This window comes from Vipera berus (genome assembly GCF_964194415.1).
Source record: "Vipera berus genome assembly, chromosome: 5".
In the NCBI taxonomy this organism is placed as follows: domain Eukaryota; kingdom Metazoa; phylum Chordata; class Lepidosauria; order Squamata; family Viperidae; genus Vipera; species Vipera berus.
Window position 1 is genome coordinate 58,901,023 of NC_138207.1, and position 20,933 is coordinate 58,921,955.

The 20,933-nt window shown below is 39.2% G+C and overlaps 2 protein-coding genes across 2 annotated transcripts in view; one reads left to right on the forward strand and one right to left on the reverse strand.

Moving 5' to 3' along the window:
* Positions 1–4,444: 4,444 nt before the first annotated feature.
* Positions 4,445–15,901, reverse strand: PRDX3 (peroxiredoxin 3; the record flags this gene model as incomplete). The annotated part of the gene is given in 8 exon segments (XM_081329284.1): positions 4,445–5,178; positions 5,886–6,051; positions 7,702–7,805; positions 11,070–11,205; positions 12,696–12,837; positions 15,015–15,144; positions 15,771–15,883; positions 15,886–15,901. Coding segments are annotated over 8 exon segments (861 nt in total). The 3' UTR covers positions 4,445–5,124.
* A 137-nt stretch (positions 15,902–16,038) lies between these two features.
* GRK5 (G protein-coupled receptor kinase 5) overlaps positions 16,039–20,933 on the forward strand; it is a 182,589-nt gene continuing 177,694 nt past the window's right edge. The window contains exons 1-2 of the mRNA XM_081329550.1: positions 16,039–16,107; positions 17,372–17,458. The gene's annotated coding sequence lies outside the window, so the exon portion shown is untranslated. The remainder of the gene's footprint in view (positions 16,108–17,371; positions 17,459–20,933) is intronic.

Below are 20,933 nucleotides of genomic sequence, written 5' to 3' on the forward strand. Positions count from 1 at the left end.
GCACGCGCTGTGTGAATCTCGCACGCCGTGATGATCGTGTGGGATGCGAAGTGAACGTTTTTTTGGCTCGTATCAAGCTGCGCGCTTCCTGGCTCGTAACACGGATCGTGCAGCACGTTTGCATCGCGCTAACCGTGAGATGGTTAACCAACTTGCGTCAAGTCCCGCAATACATTGAATTAGAACAAAGGGCTGGATTTCTAGAGTCTAGCCAGAGGACTGTTATACCATCCCAGCCGAGAGGCAATTAAAAAAAAACCTGCTTTGAAAATGAAGTATCTAATTTTTACAAACCGAATAATAAGCCGTATGTGAAACATACTATCTGTATATATAATTATACTGAGCTAATTGAGTCGAATCAAGCACTTTCTCAATGTCACCTAGATGCAAAGAGCATTTTTATAATCACTGCCATCTTTGTAAAAAGGTGTATTCTGCCAAATCACCCAGACTCACTTATGTTCTATTTTACATATCTAGAATGTACTGATGGGAATATAATGCTGATCCTGTTACCAAAAATATGCAAAAAAAGCCTTCCTACATTCTGGAGAATGTCATCTTTCAGAATCAGAAATGTCACACAGTTCTTCCTCCAGGATATTCAATGTCAGGAAATTGCTTATACAGCTTCATAGCTACCATATTCATAAATAGATTACATCAAGTCAATGAATAATAAATAATAGTAAACTTGTATACTGAATAGGTGTACTGTATATAGTCTTCCCAAGCAAATTCTTTCTTGTGCAGCATTGATGGCACAGAAAGCATTTTCAAGAGTATAGCCAAGTAATTCAGTTAAGGATTATTATGTGCATAAGCACTGTCCCAACTAATGAATGCAGAAACATATGTGACCGTATATACAATTTTATCTATTCCTCTTTTAAGATATCCATGTGCTCAAAAGGCTTATAATTTGGCCCTCATCAGGCTATTAATCATCTAGAAAAAAATGTGTCTGGTTTCCCAACATAATGATTCCCCCCCCCTCCACACACACACATAATCATAGACCAGGGGTGTCAAACCAAAGGCCCGTGAGCCAGATGCATCACGCGCAGGCCACGCCCACCCCAGCTCCGCAAAGGCAAAACTGTCGCAATACATGATGCAATCACACCTGTGCCATAGACCCTTCCATTAGTGCCTAGCAGATTTCATGCCCTTGTTTAAAAAAAAAATATTTTAATCTTGGGGAAAAAGGCAGGGGAAATATAACAAAATTAGAAAGTAGAATGTTGCAGAGCAAGACAAGGCTCAAACATAATTTCTAAGAATCCTTTTAAATTCCAGAACTAATCAAATACTCATTTTCTTAGGAAAAAAAGGAATCTACTGCTGTGTTCGGATACTTAGACCTAAAAAGACGAGATGGCAGAAAGCATTCTAGGATGCTAGAAGATTACCAGTTTGTTTTCTTATATAACAGGGCTTTGTGGCTAGTCATGCCCTTGTTCTGTAGTAGGTGCCACGTGTCATGACCAGGAGACAGCAGTCAGGGTTTATATATTTATTGAATACAAGATGGAACTGAGTCCTTCTTCCACAGGTGCCCTCTTATAGCTTTCCCACATCCCCGCAGCCAGCCAATCCGCTGGCTCTATTTTCCCGCCAGACAGGTGACACCCAACCCGGTGTCCTGCTTTTCCCGCCGGGACAGGTGAACCAATCGGACGCCTGACTCATGCCACCAGGTGTAGGGTGGCATACACAACAGCCCTCATGCCATCTCCCCTTCTAGAAAAAAGATACAATAAGCTTTCAATTCAAAATACCAGAGAAACCCCAATTTAAATCTCAACTGGATCGCAGAGCTCATTGAGTAAGAATGGTCAAGGTATCAACCTGTTTTAACAAATAGAACAAAATAACACAGTTGGAAGAGACCTTGGAGGTCTTTTAGTCCAAACACCTGCCCAAGCAGGAAACCCTCTACCATTTCAGACAAATGGCCATGCAATCTCTTCTTAAAAAGAACAGCACCCACAACTTTTGGAGCCAAGTCATTTCACTGATTAATTGTTCTGTCAGAAAATTTCTCCTTAGTTTTCACATGGTTGTTGGGCTGGGAATAAAACAGGAGATACTTGCTTAAACTTATGTAATCTGGGATAATTATAGACTAGAAGATTGCATAGAAGTTCCGATGATCAGAAACAATTATTTTGAGATGGCACTGATATTCATTACTGTGACATCCTCTTCTTGAACTGCTGCCTGCATAAAGCGTGGTAACTATTCTATAAGACCAATGGTGTAACACTTGTTCATACAAATAGTGCTTCAATGCATTCCCACAAATGATTACTAAGAATATCCTGATAGTACAGAGAGCATAGTATTGAGGCAGAGGAAGGCAAATTGAAAATATATTGGTGGGATAAAAGAGACTACGTGTAATTATAGCAAAATCCAGTGTTTTCAATTCATAGTTATGCATTTAATTGTGATGTGAAAAATCTTGTTCAAAAATAAAGGTAAAGGTTCCCCCGCACATGCATGCTAGTCGTTTCCAACTCTAGGGGCTGGTGCTCATCTCAGTTTCAAAGCCGAAGAGACAGCACTTGTCTGAGGACGTCTCAGTGTTCATGTGGCTGGCATGACTAGGCAACAAAGGCATACGGAACGCTGTTACCTTCCCACCGTAGTGGTCCCTATTTTTCTACTTGCATTTTTACCTGCTTTCGAACTGCTAGGTTGGCAGAAGCTGGGACGAGTAACAGGCGCTCACTCTGTTACGCGGTACTCGGGATTCGACCCGCCAAACTGCCATCTGATCGACATGCTCAGCGTCTTAACCCACTGAGCCACCGCGTCCCTTTGTTCAAAAATAAGTTCTATCCATACTCAAAATATTACTAAATATTCATAGCAACATTTCCAAAACATGAGGTTTAGTGTTGGTATTAACAGATTTTGGTTCACAGCTTCATCTTGCATTTATTTATAAAATAAAAGCATACATTCTTCATCTACTTTTCCTAATTTTTTTCATTTTTTTCATTTCAATTAGCAGGGGTCCTGACAAGGATCCTTAACATTTCCTTGCAAATGGCCTGTGTACCATCATGCTTGAAAGCAGCCACCATTGTCCCAGTCCTGAAGAAAACAGCAATCGAGTGCTTGAATGACTACAGATCTATTGCGTTAACGTCTGTAGTGATGAAATGCTTTGAAAGACTGGTTCTCCAACATCTTAGGACATGCCTCCCACCGGATTTCGACAAACATCAGTTTGCCGATGGGGAATAGGTCGACAGACAATGCCATAGCTACTGGAAGTTATGTCAGGATGCTTTTCATTGACTATAGCTCGGTTTTCGACACCATTCTGTGGAGTATCCTTATTGAAAAGCTGATTGACTTGAATTCCCCCTCCTACATCTGTGATTGGATTAGACTTTCTGAGGACTGGCTACAGTGAGGGTCGTGTCCATTTCATCCACACACAGGGCACAGGTCTGCGTGCTTAGCCCCTACCTGTACTCACTGTATACATACGATTGTGTATCATGCGACCCATCCACTGTGATCATTAAGTTAGCAGATGATACCACCGTAGTGGGTCTTATTACAGGTGGAGATGAAACAGCGTACAAGGGGGAGGTACAAAAACTATCCATATGGTGTTCCAAGAACAACTTGCACCTGAACATCGGCAAGACAAGAGATGGTGCTAGACTTCAGGAGGAAAAAGAGAGGAACCTGCCCCACTTTACATCGGGGGGGGCTGTGTAGAGTCTCCTCCTTTAAATTCCTGGGAGTCTACCTCTGTGAAGATCTTACCTGGAAAGTCAATACAACCCAGGTGGCCAGAAAGGCCCAACAGAGACTCCACTTCCTCAGGGTCTTGCAGAAGAACAGGGTAGAACAACGGCAAATGACCTTCTTTTACCGATCTACTATAGTGTCCTCTTGCACTGTATTGTGGTTTGGTATGCTGGCCTGACAGCCACAGATAGATATTACAGAGGGTGGTGAGCACAGCACAAAACATCATGGGCTGTCCCGATACCACTGGATGACGTCGCCAGGGCTTGCTGCATTGAAAGAGTGAGAAAATTCTCAGGGACGACTCACACCTTGGTCGGTACCTCTTTACTCTCCTACCATCGGGTAGGAGATATAGAAGTATAGCCAGCCGTAGCAACAGGATGAAGAACAGCTTCTATCCATGGGCTGTCAGGGTCCTGAACAGGAAATAACTCTGTGTATGACTGACTTGCGAGGCCGGTGTGTTGTGCAATTGGCTCACATGGTGTAATAAGATGGTGGGTTTGTTGTCCTGTGAGTTGTAGGCGGGGGGACATGAAGGGAGGCTCAGCCGATCTCACTGTACACGTACTTTGATAATAAAGGTTCATTCATTCAATTAATATTTCATCAGTATATTGAAAATCTATAGCCAAAATATTACTAAATATTCATAGCAACATTTCCAAAACATGAGATTTAATGTTGGTATTAACAGACTTTGGTTCATAGCTTCATCTTGCATTTATTTATAAAAGTATACATTCTTCATTTGCTCTTCCTAATTTTTTTAAAAAAATTTCATTTCAGTATTCTAAAATATTTAATAGGCTATTTATTATGCTGAATAATTATGATTATTTCATTATTAGCTCACAAAGATAATTCCCAAACAGACATCCTGTGTTGGTTGGTCAAGGGAGTGAAAAAATAAGGCATGAAGATTTATAAAAATAAGGCATGAATATTCATGCTATGTATGCAACTAATTTACTGAATGTCTGTGACTTGGGTTACAGTTTCATTAAGTTTATGAAGGTAGGAAATCTGTATATACTACAAACTAAAGAGCATCACTATTTTTCCTAATATAAAATGCAGATATTTTTACTTCAAGCAATGAATGCTTTTTAAATGCGAATTATGTTCTAGTATTTTGTGTAGAAAATATGTGCTATTTAAACTAATTTGGGAATAAATTAATTCGCCTATGGAGAAAGGCCAAAGCACTGTGAACTTTTACATATTCATCATAGCAATGTAAAAACTATTCTGTTTTTTATTGTTAGCATGGCTAGTGTCACAGGATGTTTGATTCTTCAGGAAATAGATTCAATCATTAATCCTGTACTGCTCATCATTCTATTTATTTACTTTTGCAAAATATTCTTTTGAATCTTCTGGGTTTGGCTTAATCTGCAAAACAAAAAGTTAAAAGATTAGTATTGAATTATGCATTCAATCAAGGCAATTAATTTAATGCAGTATAGAGTCCCTATGCAGATAAATATCAAACATTCCTTTATTATCTCTTAAAAGGGAACTTAAAAGCATACCTACTTCCAACTCATTCATCAGCCTTTCAAATTTTCAATAATACTTACAACCAGTTCTTGGGACCTACAGCCATTGCAGTATCTCCTCTGGTCATTTGATTGTGGTCTGAATACAATTATGGCCCTCAATTATGGTATCACAGCATCCCATGGCCCTATGATCGCCATTTGCAACTTTCCTTGCCACCTTTCTACAAGCAAAGTCAACGAGAATGCCAATAGAATGTTGCAAATGGCAACCATACTATATCTTCACTTAACCAAAACAGCCACAATTTCCATTGCTAAGTAGTGTGGTCATATAGCATCACACTTTAGGATCACACCATTTAGCAATGGAAACTGCAGTCACAATTGCTGTCGCGTGGTAAAGACTTCATGTATAGGTAATTTCTTCTCTCATACTGGCATCCAATCATAAGAAAGAGCAGGTCTAAAGAACGTGGCATACACTAGTAGGTCATGGGAGAACTCTAGATATACTGTATATAGAGAAAAAAGATTTTCTATAATTAAAACAAGGGCCTTCCCAGCATTATGTTTCACATATTAGCTTTAATAACATACCGTTGGGGACTCTGGAATCCAGTTTGCTGGGCAGACTTCTCCATGTGTTTCTACATACTGGAATGCTTTCACCAACCGAAGTGTTTCTTCTACACTGCGACCCACTGGGAGATCATTGACACTTAAATGCTTAATGATGCCGTTAGGATCAATGATAAAAAGGCCCCTTAAAAAAAAGGTAAATGCATCAAATTAAAATATACTTCCTGCAAAAATGTCTTTACAGTGTAAAACACAGACTGAGACCTCACATCTATCGCCTTCTTCTTTCTCTACCAGTTGAATTTATGTAATTTGTTTGCTTGGAAAAGAGCCAATTCTAATTCTATTGGAGGTTAATATAGCTTCCACCCTATTTTCCACTAGTCTTTTAAGGTTGTTTATACCTGAAGCCTTAACAGACTGTCAGTTTAAGTACAGCAAGAAAAAAAACCTATGTATCAATGATAATGTCACATTTATCTTTTATATATAACATTTTATATATGAAGTTTACTTTACATATGAAGTTTACCAACATGAAAAATTTTAAAAGACCCTTAACTGACCAACTGTAAACAAGACAAACAGACAGATTCATAGTTACATAGATAAGAGGAAAGGAGGGAACTTCAGCTCTTAGATTTGCATGGTAGGAGAGATCTAACATATTCCCAGTCTTACATTCTATCCAGCAAATCCAGCAAAACATGTAGTATTTTATTCTGTAGTATATCATATAAATGAAGTATTAAACTCTGATTGTGGTGGTGGTGGTTCATGTGCGTGCATGCATGTGTGTGAAATTACTGCTCCTATAAGATCTCTCTCTCTCTCTCTCTCTCTCTCTCTCTCTCTCTCTCTCTCTCTCTCTCTCTCTCTCTCTCTCTCTCTCTCTCTCTCCTTCCTTCCTTTCTCTCTCTCTCTCTCTCTTACTCTTTCTTTTCTATTTGGATAAATACCACCCACTCCCAAAGTAAGGACTTAGGGTTGAAAAAAATATCATTGTAAGAATGATCCAAACAATCCAATTGTACTGGAGTGTAATTCCTGTGATTCCCTAGCCAGGATGAGAAATTGTTACATAGCAGGGAGCAAACAGCAATTAGATTGCAATGTATAATACAGACAACAAGTTGGCTAAGGCAGGTTAAGTAGGCATTTTAAGAATCTCCTGTCTTTTCTACTTAACCAAATTAAACAATTCAAACAGGTAATCCTCAACTTCTACACCCTGGCTTGCAAGGCAGCAGTCCCAGAACCAAACAATTCTGTTTGCTAAGTCCCAGGAAACCACAGCCACCCCAACCAAGTCCTAGTCATCCTTGCCATCCTGCAGTCCATAGTCCTAGATAAACTTTGCCACCGCCTCTTTGCTCCCACTACTGACAAGCTGTGGCCAGCCTGGCTGCTGGGCCAGAGTGAAAAAGGGGGGAGGGGAGGAAGCACAAAGCAATTTAAAAAGCCCGGAGCATATCAAAATGGCCCTTTGCTTCATACTCTTAGGCTGTATGGAGCTGGCTCTGCACTGCAAAAAAAGGGGGAAGGCAGCTTAAAGAAGGCGGAACATGCAAAAGTGCCTCTCTGTGCTGTATTCCTGATCCATATGAGCTAGCTTTGTACTGTGAAAAAGGGGAAAAGAGCCTGTAAGCTTCAGGAAGAGACACACTTAATTCACACAATGTACTAAACCAGGGACCTAGGTTTACAAACTGCAACACTTAACTTCACACAATTACTAAATTACAATCAATTGGGAGTATTTTCTGGCATTGTATATAAATCCCAATCCTATCTTACTAGACATTCAAGGTAAGTAACAGAACAGATTTCTTACCTTAACGCTAGCCCAGAGCTTTCTATGAGAACACCATAATCTCGGGAAATCTGTTTTGTTAAATCTGATAGAAGTGGGATATTCATGTGGCCTAAACCACCAGTCTAAGGAAAAAGACAGACGTTTTAGCTTTTCTGTAGCCTTCCAGATTTTTACTATTAATTGAAAGATGACAAATAAAAAGTGAGTATGTATCCCTCACAACCAACCATTAAGAGCTGGAGAAAGAAAATATATATTGAGTTATGGAAAGCTAAGTAAGGCTTAGTTCCTCACTTGGAGCACCCATTTATGTTTAATCATAGCTCTGACACAGAAGTGTCTCTGAAATCCCTTCCTCCTGATTAGCCAGCAAGAGATTAAGGTAATCCACATCTGTCTTGCCCAGTATTATGATATGTGAGGAAATATACCTATCTTATAGGCAAGGCAAGCCAGCAACACGCAGCCCAGTTTCCACCTCCCCCAAACCTCAAGGAAAGAGCAGCAAATCTTTTGGTATGGCATAGAGCCTTCCCTCAAAGATGGCAGATATGATAGCAAGAGTAAAAGTTCTTCGGGTGTTTGGGAGAACAATACTGTAGAGATAATGTGCTGAAGCAACACTTGTGGGTTTGCTGTATTAATATATGATGGAACCCTCCCCGTGTGTGTGTGTGTGTGTGTGTGTGTGTGTGTATGTGTGCACGCATTTGTTTTTTGCACAATATTTTTGTCTTGTTTAGTTTTTGCTTTGTTGTTGTTTCTCTCGTCTCCTTTTTTGTTGAAGTTCTGTATTTTAACTTTGGAAATAAAACTTTTAAAAAAATTATCAAAAAAGAACATTTTTGTTGTTTCATAGTTAATGATTAAATTGTTGCCTGTGCATTAGGAGGCAATTGATTTTAAAAGTGTGAGCTGTGATTTCCCACATCAAGGGGGCACAATGGGGTAGGCTGGCCCATATAAAACCAACCTGCCCTTTTCATATGAAAGGACCTAAATCCAATTAGGGTATGTTGAGGCTACAGCAGCTTTTCTTTAAAACAAACAGAAATAAAAGCTTTTATTTGTTTTATATCGTGGGGATCAAATATTGCCACTAAGAGGTTTGGTCTAGTACAGAGGTAGGCAACCTTGGCTGTTTTATGACTCGTGGAGTCCAACTCCCAGAATTCCTGAGCCAGCTGTGGCTCAGGAATTCTGGGAGTTGAGGTCCACGAGTCATAAAAGAGCCAAGGTTGCCTACCCCTGCTCTAGCAGTTAAGGCAGCAGGCTAGAAATGGTGAAACTGTGAGTTCGAATCCCACCTTAGACATGAAAGCCGGCTGGGTGACTTTGGACCAGTCAATCTCTATCTCGGCTCAATTTACCTCTTGTAGTGTAGAAAGGGAGGAGTATTAGCTATGTTTGCCACCTTGAGTTATTTATAAAAAGTAATAAAGGTGAGATTAAAAAAAATAATTAAATAAAAGTTCAACCATCTGATTTTAAATTTTAAGGCTGTAATTTTGATATTAGTAAGATACATGCAAACAAGCACAGCTGCCTTTACCCAGGAGTCTTAATAATAAGGCGTGCACATCTGTTTAATTTAATTACATCACAGAGCCAAGGAGATAAATGACCTACCCTTGAAAGAAGGCCAGCAAGTCTCATTAGTGTTTAGGGGCCATATCCAGACAAAATGTGTGTGGTCATCACTTACATTTAGTTGTGGAAGCCCTGGCAGGTGTTCATGACTCTAGTTAGATGACTAGACAGACTTCAAGGTTGTACCATACACAAGCAAGTAAAGCTATGTTTTGAAAATATCACCCCATTTCCCATTCATATTAAAGTTGTTGGGGATATGAAAGTAATTAATCAATGATTTTAAAGTACAGGCCAGTGTTCTGAAGCACAGATTTTAATCCAGTACTCTGAAACTTTACAGGTTCAATTGATAAAATGGCACAAGATTATGTAACAGGTCTTCTAGAGAAAAAGCAACAGAATCTCACTACAGAAAAAGCTCAGAAAACAGGTCCAGGCCTTCCAAATTCTTCCACGAGACTTGATTCTTTTAAGTCAGCAAGAAAGAACCACTATTTCAATCAACAGTCCCACTTGAGGGATGTTCTAAGTGATGATTAAAATCCCATCACTAAGTCACATTAATTTACAACAGAATATTATAGCACTTAGCCTTGGTGGAGCAGTGGGCTAATGCCTCCTTAAGTAACACCAGCTGCCTGCAATTAGTGCAGGTTCGCATCCCACCAGGCTCAAGGTTGACTCAGCCTTCCATCCTTCCGAGGTAGGTAAAATGAGGACCCAGATTGTTGGGGGCAATTAAGCTGACTTTGTAATAATGCAGCTTGGGGTGTGTGTGAAAGCCCTAATAAGCAGGCATATACATAGAATGAAGGCTACTGCTAAGCTTGTAAGCCGCCCTGAGTCTTCGGAGAAGGGCGGGATATAAATGGAATTAAAATTTTAAAAAAAATTAGCACTTAGACTTATATACCACTTCACAGTGCTTTACAGCCCTCTCTAAGCAGTTTACAGAGTCAACCTATTGTCCCCAAGACTCTGAGTCCTCATTTTACTGACCTTGGAAGGATGGAAGGCTAAGTCAACCTTGAGCCAGTGAGACTCACTGTCAAACTGCTGGCAGTCAGCAGAAATAGCCTGCAAGACTGCATTCTAACCACTGCGCCACCACAGGTCTTATTATACACTAGTTTTCTTTGTTGCGTCCTATATATTTCACATAATTGTTTTTTCTTTATTTACTTATAAAGGATATTGTAATTATCCATTTCAGGATTTTATAATTAGACTTAAAATAGTAGCAACTTTTGTAGCTATCAGTTATTTGCGGCCTTGGGGTTGGGCCTTTCTTACAATGACCAAGCATAATAGTTTAGATTGTTTTATCTTTTCGTTTCTTACTGGATGCTACTTTTCTTATGGTTTAGAGTAGATTAGACAAAATGAACAGTCACAATACCCATGAGAAGAAAGTACAAATAAAATTAAATATCACAACAATTCAATAAATTTCATGCCTATCTGGTAGGAAAAGTATAAATATTCACAGTTGAGAAATGAACAAGTTTCTTTTCTGTTTACCTTTTAAGAACATCTTATTAAAACAGTGTCCTTTAAGAAACTAAGATATTTATATACCAGACTAATATTAATGTAATTAGTAATAATGTAAGATGAATCCAGATTTTAAACAGATTTTAAGATTTTAGTAAATATCCAAATAAGTAAAAGCAATTTTCTTCTACATTCAATACCCCATTAATTCTGTCAATCAAAGTACGGTAGCTGTCTGTGGTACTGTACAAATAGAGATAATTAAGTATAATGATAATGCAAGAAACTTAATTTTCTACCTTGCGTGGTGTATTTGTCCAGGCCAAATGACAGAAGTGGGAATCCACTGATACAGCAACAACTTCACAATTCACATCATGGAATTCATTTGCTTTGTCACTAAAAGCAATAATTTCTGTTGGGCATACAAAAGTGCTAGTGGGGAAAAAATACAGGCAGAAAATGAAACGGAATGGAGCAGGCCTCAAAAAATCCTTATACCACTAAGTTGTACAAAGTATAAGCAAAATAAATATTTATCCATTTGGGACATCCTGCTTATCTAAATAATTCCTTGGGACATAAATTAAAAGGACAAAGTTCAGAAGAATGATGGCATGTCATCTAGAAAAGATGCCAAAAATGATGCTTCAAAACTGGATCCCCAATTTCTATCAAATGTTTGTAGAATTTATCTGATCACTGTTTATCATTTGCCCTTATCATTCATAATTGCCAAGATCCAAAGATATGCTGCAGTCTGTATTCCATATAAAGCTGCTGAAATCAACAAATGCTCCATCCTGTGTTTCATTACAATTCTTTTTTAGGGACAGGCTACAGCATCATAATTAACGTAAGTTATAGACCATACGATAAAGAGCGTAAGATTTGGGGATCATAAAATTTCCATAATTTGTACAGTTTTAGCAATTATATCACATCAAATGCGCCAGACAGGTGTTTTACAAATATTTTACTAGACTCTTTATGCAGTATTGTAATAATACAATACATTAGGAGCAGTATATGCAGATATCCAGATACTGTTACTGTACAAAGGAAAACTGCAATGTGGAGTACCTCTGAGTCTATAAGTAGCACCTGTCAACAATTTCATCTTTTCCTGGAATTGCATAGCTACTGTAAGATTCTGGGAAAGGATGCCTCTGGTTTAAGGAATGTTCAGATACTACATATACAGTACTTGGAATCACATTTGCCCTTTCAATTTGGATCATTACACAACCCTATAATTCATGCTCAAAGCAGGTTATACCGTACTCTACACTAATTTCTAATCTGCACTGTCCACATTATGGCATCTGAGTCATTAAAATTGAGACAATAAATTTCTCACATCTGCAAAACAAGTTACTGAAGAATTAAGTGCATGTATTTGTTTAATCCAATAACCTTTTGCCTAACCTATAGAGTTTACTTGTTGGTTTCATACACAATGGATGTACCACTTTATCTAGACAAATAAGCAGTTAATATTCCAAATCATTTTTCTTCTATCTGTGACTATGAGATCCAACGTAAGAGGAAGGAGGAGAAGCTAGGAGGCTGGAGTAGAAATGGGCAGACTCAGTTTTTAGTCCACTAGGTGACTGGGCCGCTCACTTTCTCCCTAGACTGGGCAGTTGACAACACTGAACAACGTACAGTGTAGATTATAATGCATCACAGTCAAAATGACTTCAAGTTATCGTGGATTAATTTGAGCTGATAATAATAGTATCAGCAACACATACCCTCCTTAATCTGGAAAGGCATTCATACGAATGTCTTTGGCCCATTTCTTATCACTGAACTTGTACACAAAGGTCACCATTACAGTATAGATGATAACCAGAATGCAAGTGAGGTTGAATTAACAAACAAGATTATCTGCCCAAAATATAACATAGGACAACACTTACAAATCCAGGGGGTAGAAGAAAAGAACCAGGTATTTTCCTTTGAAGTCATCTAAACTGACCTCCCTGAAATCTCCATCCACCACAGCTGTCCCCTTAAAATATGGAGCATGCTGAGTGACAGCAGGAACAAACCTCGTGGCACCTAGTAATCATTAGGTAGTCATGTGATATAATGCAGATACTGTGTTTGGATTACAAACAAGCAAAACTCTAACATGCAAATTCATAAAAAGAAAAAAAAACAAACATCTCAGCAGATGTACCCAGGATTTTTAGAAAATAAAAAAGGAATAATGAGTAATCATACACTTTTCTTGAAAGTGTATTTTCTTTTTTAAAATGGCATTTTATGACCAGTTACACCTACCCCAAGACAGCCATTTTGTAAGCATGGTATTATATGTTCTCACAATTCCCCCAAAGGTTGAGGCTTCAGAATGATGTGAATCATTCATTATAGTTTAGAATATATTTTCATAATCTAGTTCACGTTATGACTGAATATACTGTGTGCCAGTATCATCTCCTCTGTGTGGATATCACAATAATTTCAATCACTAAAGGAACTACTAAAGGAAGTAGTATTGGGAAAAGATCTTTAAATGCATCAGCCATTCTAAAGGGGAAAGAAACCCAGCATATTTGTCAGATGGTCAATTAGTGAGGGTTGATGTTCAGGGTGTTTATTTTTCTTGAAACCAGCATTGCTCTAGCCCAGGGGTAGGCAACCTTGGCTCTTTTATGACTCATGGACTTCAACTCCCAGAATTCCTGAGTCAGCATAGTTATGCCAGGAATTCTGGGAGTTGAAGTCCATGAGTCATAGAAGAGCCGAGGTTGCCTACCCCTTCTCTAGCCCAAAGCCAGGATTCATATAAATATGCAGTTTGTAGCCCTGAACCTTAGTGTAAATAAGTATAAAAGCATTCTTGTTTTCAAGGTAGGTCAACAAACATGACAAAAAAGTTTACCCATAGCTGAAATTTTAACTTCATTTTAAAATCAAATTATGCAGATTCCTCTTTACAAAGGGACCATACTTATTGCCAAATGAGTTTGAATATTCGGATATATCTATACAGAGTGCTTTTTACAAACTTTTAGAAACATTTAGCAGCACTGTTGTATTTTGTGTATCTCTATGCACAGTCCTTACTCCCTGATATTACCATTAAATTATACCCATCTGAAATCATTTAAAAATACCATGTCATAACTCATAATTCTTCAGTAGTAAAAACATGTTGAACCCCACACCCTCTACAGCCTTTGTTTAATTGACGTAACAGAAAAGTAGGTCTGGAAAAAACAGAAGAAACCATAATACAATTTATAGCATTGTGCCAACTTTTTAATATATTCCAAGCAAACTGCCAAGTAATAGAATCACTAAGCTGAAGGGATCTTCCAGGTCATTTAGTCCAATCTCTGGTGTGCAGAATCTACTAGAACCATTTTTTTAAAAACTAGATAGCCTTAAGATGTGTGTGGATTGCATGTTCCAGAATCCCAAGATAGCATGCTGCCAAGTTGCCAAGTTTGAAAAAACTGCTAGACTAGAGCAGAGTTCCCCAACCTTTTGGGCACCAGGGACCGGTTTTGTGGAGAGAGGTTTTTCTGCAGACCGGAGGGTGCGTGGTTTTGTGTGCTGCCTGCATCCCAACGATGGGGCTTTGCTTGTTTGTGCAGACCAGTTGCTAGCATGCCATGGCCCGGGGGTTGGGGACCTCTGGACTAGAACATCTGACAGATGACTATCCAGTCTATTTGAAGGCATTTCACATCACGTGGCAGCCTATTCCATTGGCCAAGAAACTCTTCTTGGTATTTAGCCTAAATCTTTTTCTTTATAGTTTTAACTCACTGGTCATGGTCTTTCCTGGTGGGACAACAGCCATTTGTGTCCACCCACCCATCTGCACAGGATAACCAGCGTCTCCTCTGCTTTTTAGGTCACTGCAAATGGAAATGATTGCAGACTAAATGAGTCCTCTATGGACAATAATATGCCGGGGGTGGGTGGGGGGAAACCCTTGCCCAGTAAGCACAGGGAGAAGAATTTTGAAGCAAGGATTTAGAGTTCATCCGTGAACAGTATGGAGAGTATTGCAAGGTGCTAATGATAAGCACAGAGAATGAGGTGGCTGGATGGAGTCACTGAAGCAGTAGGCGTGAGCTTAAGTGGACTCCAGAAGATGGTAGAGGACAGGAAGGCCTGAAGGAACGTTGTCCCTGGGGTCGCGATGGGTCGGACACGACTTCGCAACTAACAACAACAACGATAAGCAATTTCATTCACTATCAGCCCCGGCAACTTACTAGTACTGAAATGGAACCGAGGCACAGACGTCTTCGCGTCGGCCGTACACTTCCGCCCACTTGTAGTTGCCGATAAGCACCTTCCGGCCACCGCGCTTGCTCTCCATAAGGTGGCACCGGTCCAACCACCCTAGGAAAAGAGGGCATGGCTCGGTATCAGAGAAAGATGGGCAGCGGGGATCAAAGGCTAAAATGCTAGGGAAAGATGCAGACAGCGGACCAGAAAGCAGCCTCAGATGATCGGGAAAGACCTCTGCAAACCATGCGAAGATCGAGCTCCAGTTTTTGTTTTTTTTTACTCCCCAAAGATCCACGTACAGTGGCTGCATGGAGGACATGCCAAGATCTGGATGAGTAAAGCGGGAGAGGAGGGGGGGGCACACACTGGACTCTTAAACATATATATAGCGTAAAAGGAAAATCTAGGGAAGGCTGCGGTGAGGGGTCCATTTTGCAAAAAAGCAGTCAAAGCTTGAAGACGGGGGAGGGAGCGGGGGGGGTCAACAAAGGAATCTCGTCCTCGCCCCTAAGCAAACGATTAGTTACCCTGCAAGGTTTTCCGGCTAACTCTCGTGCACAGAGCGCGCCGGACTCAGAAAAGAAGCCTGGGAGAGAAGCGCCGTGGGGCCTTAATGCTGTAACGGAGAAGCCCGAAGATTGCAGCCGCCCTGCCGAAGCGAAGCAAAGCCCGAGGGTCAGGACAGGTCACGTTTCGGGGCCGGCGCAGCAAGCGGGGAGGGGGGGGGTCGCACTTACCGAGGGTTTCAATAACCTTCGGAGCGCCCCTGTAACGGCTGCCATTTTCAGCTTGTGGAGCAAATGAAGAGGGTGGATCGCGCTCCGGGTTTGGCTGGTGGTGATACTGGGCGGAGCCGCGAAATCCCCATAACCCAAGGTGCGGGGTTTTGATAGGCCGGCAGAGCTCCGGGTGGGATCGGCCCAACCTTGCAAAATGTGGCTTTTATCGAGTGCAAAGTTTGTACTTCTGTCCGAGTTGGCACTGAATTTGCAGCTGGGTCTATCGGGGAACGAGAGGCATCTGTTGATACTGCACAAAGAATCCAGTCAACTTAGAATCACAGGACGCCCAGAAGTATAAACTATAGCTATATATTCTAAATGTGTGTGTAGATATGTGTGTGTGTGTGTATACATAGCATACGTATGTGCATGTATGGGTATATATATTACTTTTGAGAGCAGGCATCAGAATTTCATTTTTTAATGTGTGCCACTGTGTTCACAGAAAAAAGTGACAATAAAGGCTATCTATCTTATCAACCGTAATTTAACATGTAAACCTAGCCTATCTAATAGTTCAATTTTTTTGTACAAATCCCCATTAAATAATTATATTAAGTAATTGTTTGATAGAATAAATTGTGGTTACCTATGTCCTGCGAAGGCATGCCTGGCATCTGACTAAGCCTCTCATTGTTCTGGGTCTCTTGATGAATAAAACAAAGGACTATATTGTGCATTCCTAGGTAGCCTATTCAAAATTAATTCCCACTGATCTTCATGGGTCATACAGCACACAATACGTGGCTGCAGAATAACAGACATTTTTTCCTACTAGTCAGTCTGAATCCATAGTTGGCCAGACTCAAGGGCCTACAACAGTGTTTTTCAAACTTGATGTGTCTGAACCTCAACTCCTAGAATTCCCCAGCTAGCCTGCTGGAGTTGCCATTTTTTAAATTTACTGGCCTAAACAAAACATTTAACTTCTTTGTCCTTGCCATTCCTAATGAAGGAATTGCCAAGGAGAAAACCACACACCCCAAAAACACTGGCAGGGCAAACCCCGCATTCTGATGATGTTACCTAATTGGGTAACGACTGCAAACAAACAGCCAAGCTCAGAAAAGTCTGCAAGCAAACAAGCTCAGACAACAGCAAGGATTCCGCAATTCACCCCTGAGGTACATGTAGTTTCTTCTACTGCAGAAATAAGGTATCTTAGTGAAATTCTGTACAATGGGTATACCAGCATCTATGTTCCTTCTATCTCTGTTTGATCTTTAAATCAATTACTATCTGTCCATTGACATTCTTTAGAATAACATTTCATGATTGGAAATTTCTTTTGAATTTTAAGATCTTTTGGAAAACCTGCCTTATTTTTCAATAACCTGTCTTATTTTCATCTCTTTACAAATGTTATGATTCAGCTCCTTGTACCTTTTAACAGTTCTCTTATAGTTTTTAAGTTTTGTCCTGAGATTTTTGTTTGTGCTTCTTGACTTTGGCTTCTCTTTATTTCTTAGCAATTATCACCATCTATTCCCCCATCCAGTTTGCTTTTTTCTGTTTCTTGGTCTTTAGCAGTCTCTTTTCCCATTCATCCTTAACAGGTCCTTTGATTTTGTTCCACAGCTTCTGGTTCTCTATCAATGAGGTTGAGGACTTAACAGTGATTCCTGATGTTCTGCTTTAAAGTGGTAGGTATATGCTTAAGATAATATTATAGAAACGGGTTGGTTTTATTCTTTTCCTTTAGCTTGATTTGGAACTTGCCCATGAGTAGTTTGTGGTCTTTTGCACAATAAACCCTTGGCTACATCTTTGCTATTATAACTGAGCTGTTCCACAACCTTGTACCACCAGTGTAATTAATTTGATTTTGTGTATGTGTGTGTTCCATCTGGTGTTATCTGTTTATATAAATATCATCTTGGTTGTCTGAAGTATATATTAGTAATGTTAAAAAAATGGATTGACAGAAAGTTGGTCCCCTGCTTATTTTTTATTCCTAATCCTTATAGTTCAACAATATTTTCTCATTATTTCCAACACACGCGTTCCAATCTTCTTGCTTGCATGTTCTGTTGATTTCAGCTTGAACTTAACCACTTCACCATACAAGTAGTCAATATCCTCTTTTGTGCAACAGTAGTTAGACCAAAAACCTAAATAACTGTCACATCAAAGATCTTTGGGCAAAATTTATATTATTACTATTATTATATACACTACAATGTGAAATCACAGCTGTCAGATCTTTAACTGGTGGTGGCATTTACATATGAGTTCTTCCCAAGAACCTAAAATATTGTAATGCATCAATATAGTATATGTGCAGATTCAAGCAGTGTAGCCTTTTGTAATTGACAGATGGAAATTTTGTCAATGCATAGATTTTCTCAGTCCTCCATGATGTTTTGGTATGGCACCCAGTTTGCCAATAACCCCTGCAACCACTACGACCAGTTTATGCCATAATCTTTTAACTTTGATTTTCAGACCTTAATACTGTATGATTTTTTCCAGTTCTGCTATTCTACTATCCTCTGATATTGCCACATCAATTATCCACACTTTTCTCTTTTCAACCACAGTTAAATCTGGCTGTAATGTGCCAAGACTTTCATCAGTTTTCTATTTGGAAATCACACTCTATTTTAACCTGCTTATTTTTTTACTACTTTTTCAACTATATGTTCCTGTCAATTTTCTGTAATTGGCTTTTGATAATCTTGCAGATGTTCCAGTGAATAATTTTGACATATTATGAGGCTGTTTATTATAAGTTTATGTGATCTCCTTGTACAAGTTGAGTATATGATTTACTGTTTCTTCTGCTTCTTTGCACAAACTGCATGGTTTTTCAATTCTAGCCTTGATTACATTGGTTCAAATAGCTTCCTCTTGAGCACCAAATATATTCTTCACTAATTACATTTTTAACTTGCCCATGCTTGATATTTAACTATAAAATGCCCTGATACTTGTAGGTTTAATCCTGATGAATCATGATTAACCATTCAGCATTTCAATTCCATTACTATTCACAATTTTACTTAGATTTATTGCTACTGTGGCTGTAGCAGTAAATGCACTGCTACTGTAGTAGTAGTCACTTTAGGTCAAATATAATTGCTATATATGTGCTAAAAATTCTTAAATTATTTGTTAATTACTGGATTTTTTATGATTTTCCATAAAGCTTTGATAGCAAAAATTATTTGACCAGATGGTGAGACTGGATTTGGCACTTTTTTTTCCAACCTATCGAGTCCTTCACAAGGACCTGGGACAGAAAAATGTTTAATAATATTAAAGATATTTTCACAGGATATAAGCTATACCAGCTAAAGCTGTCTTTTGCAATTGACAATGATTTTGTCAGTGGCTATTGTGCTCAAGTGGTGCTGCAGATAATTTGGAATTGCACCCAAGGCACCTATTATTATTGATAGTTTACCTTTGTTTCCTTTTGCCAAGTTCTTATATTTCTATTTGGGAGTATTTGTATTTTGTGATTTTCTTCAGCTCTTTCTCCTATACTGTGCTGTCTTCAAATATTGCAGTGTTCACTATTTTTGTCTTTAATCAACAGTGGTTAAGTCTAGGGTACTATGGGTCAGGTGCTTTTCTGTTGAATTGTAAAATCCCAGAATACTTTAGCTTTTACATTTTTTATTATTTTGTCTACCGTACTTTATGGTTCCCACCAGTTTTTGCTTGCAGACAAGTGGTATTTCTTACAGATATTCCAATATACCATTGTTGCTACTTTATTTTGCCATTATTTGTAATCTTTGTAGTCTGTGTGATCTTGCAGCAGCTAAATGGGCAGTCCACTGTTTCTTCACTTTCTTTGTAGAGATGGCATTTGCTGTCTGTTGCTGTCTTCTCAATTCTGACTTTACGTGTGTTTGTTCATAAGACTTGGTCTTTTGCAGCCAGAATTAGCCCCTCAGTATTTCTTCAACTTACATACTCTTAGCCATTGCCAGGTCCTGCTGTTATCTACTTTGCCTGCAGTTATTTTGTGTACTGGCTGTGTAATGTTTTGTTTTGCCCAATCTCTGTTGCATTCTTCATCTGCTCTTTCTTATAGATCATTTTCGTCTTTTTGGTATTCAGTTAGCCTTCATGGTATAGTTGTTTCAATGCATCTTCTTCAGTGTCCTTCAGATATTTTTCCAATGCCCTTTTTTCTCCTTTAACTGTCTGGTGTACTTGCAAATTTCCATGACCACGTATGCTCCTTGGTAAATAGAGTCTGTCAGTGTCACTGCATGAATGCAGGGTATGATTCATCATTATTATTTTTCTGGTTTTCCGAAACAGTTTGAGTCAGTCCACATCTAAATCAGTTTGAGTCCAGTCCACTATTCGAACTGTAGATCTAATGATGAGTGCAGACCAGTCAAATGTTTCAACCGAAAACCACGCAATTCTTTGTAACTTTCTACTGTAAGCTTCTTTGCCCTCCCCCCCACACCACACACACCATTTCTCCTGTTATTACAATTTCTTTCATTTCAGCTTCTTTTTTTTCCTTCTCCACCTCCTTTAGCCAAGCTGCATTCTTGAAATATTTATTTGGGTTGTCTCATATCTGTGCCCAGAATTGCTGTGTTTCTGTGCTGTCAAGTGTTGGGTGGTTCATTGCAATCTCTCCATTAATGGATTGATAGTAACGTTTCTGATTCAATTGAAATTGGAGATTCTGACTATAGAGTGCAATTTGATTTTCCTATCTGCTGACCTTGGCTATAGATGTTACTTGCTGCTTTATTATTTCCAGTGATTCCTTAATCTTCTGTGTTTCCATGTGATATTTCTTGACCGGAGGTTTTTTTTTTCGTCTTCTTGGTCTTTTCATGCTATTTTCTTTGTTCTGTTCTAACTTGCTTGCATCTGATCTTAGCATGCTGATCTTATTTTTCAGCCCAATCTTTCATTTTAACTCCATTTCCTTTTAATACTTGTGCTAGCTGTTTCTTTGAATCAAGCTTCAATATAGTTTTCTTGATCCATGTGGTTTTCTTGATAAAATATAGAGGTTTATTATACCCTTCCCCTATGCCAGGGGTGTCAAAGTGCCGGCCCGTGGGCCGGAGCGTCACAGAGAAACCGCGCCCATCCCATTGCCGGCAATGGGAAAAAGTTCCGAGACGTCGCACA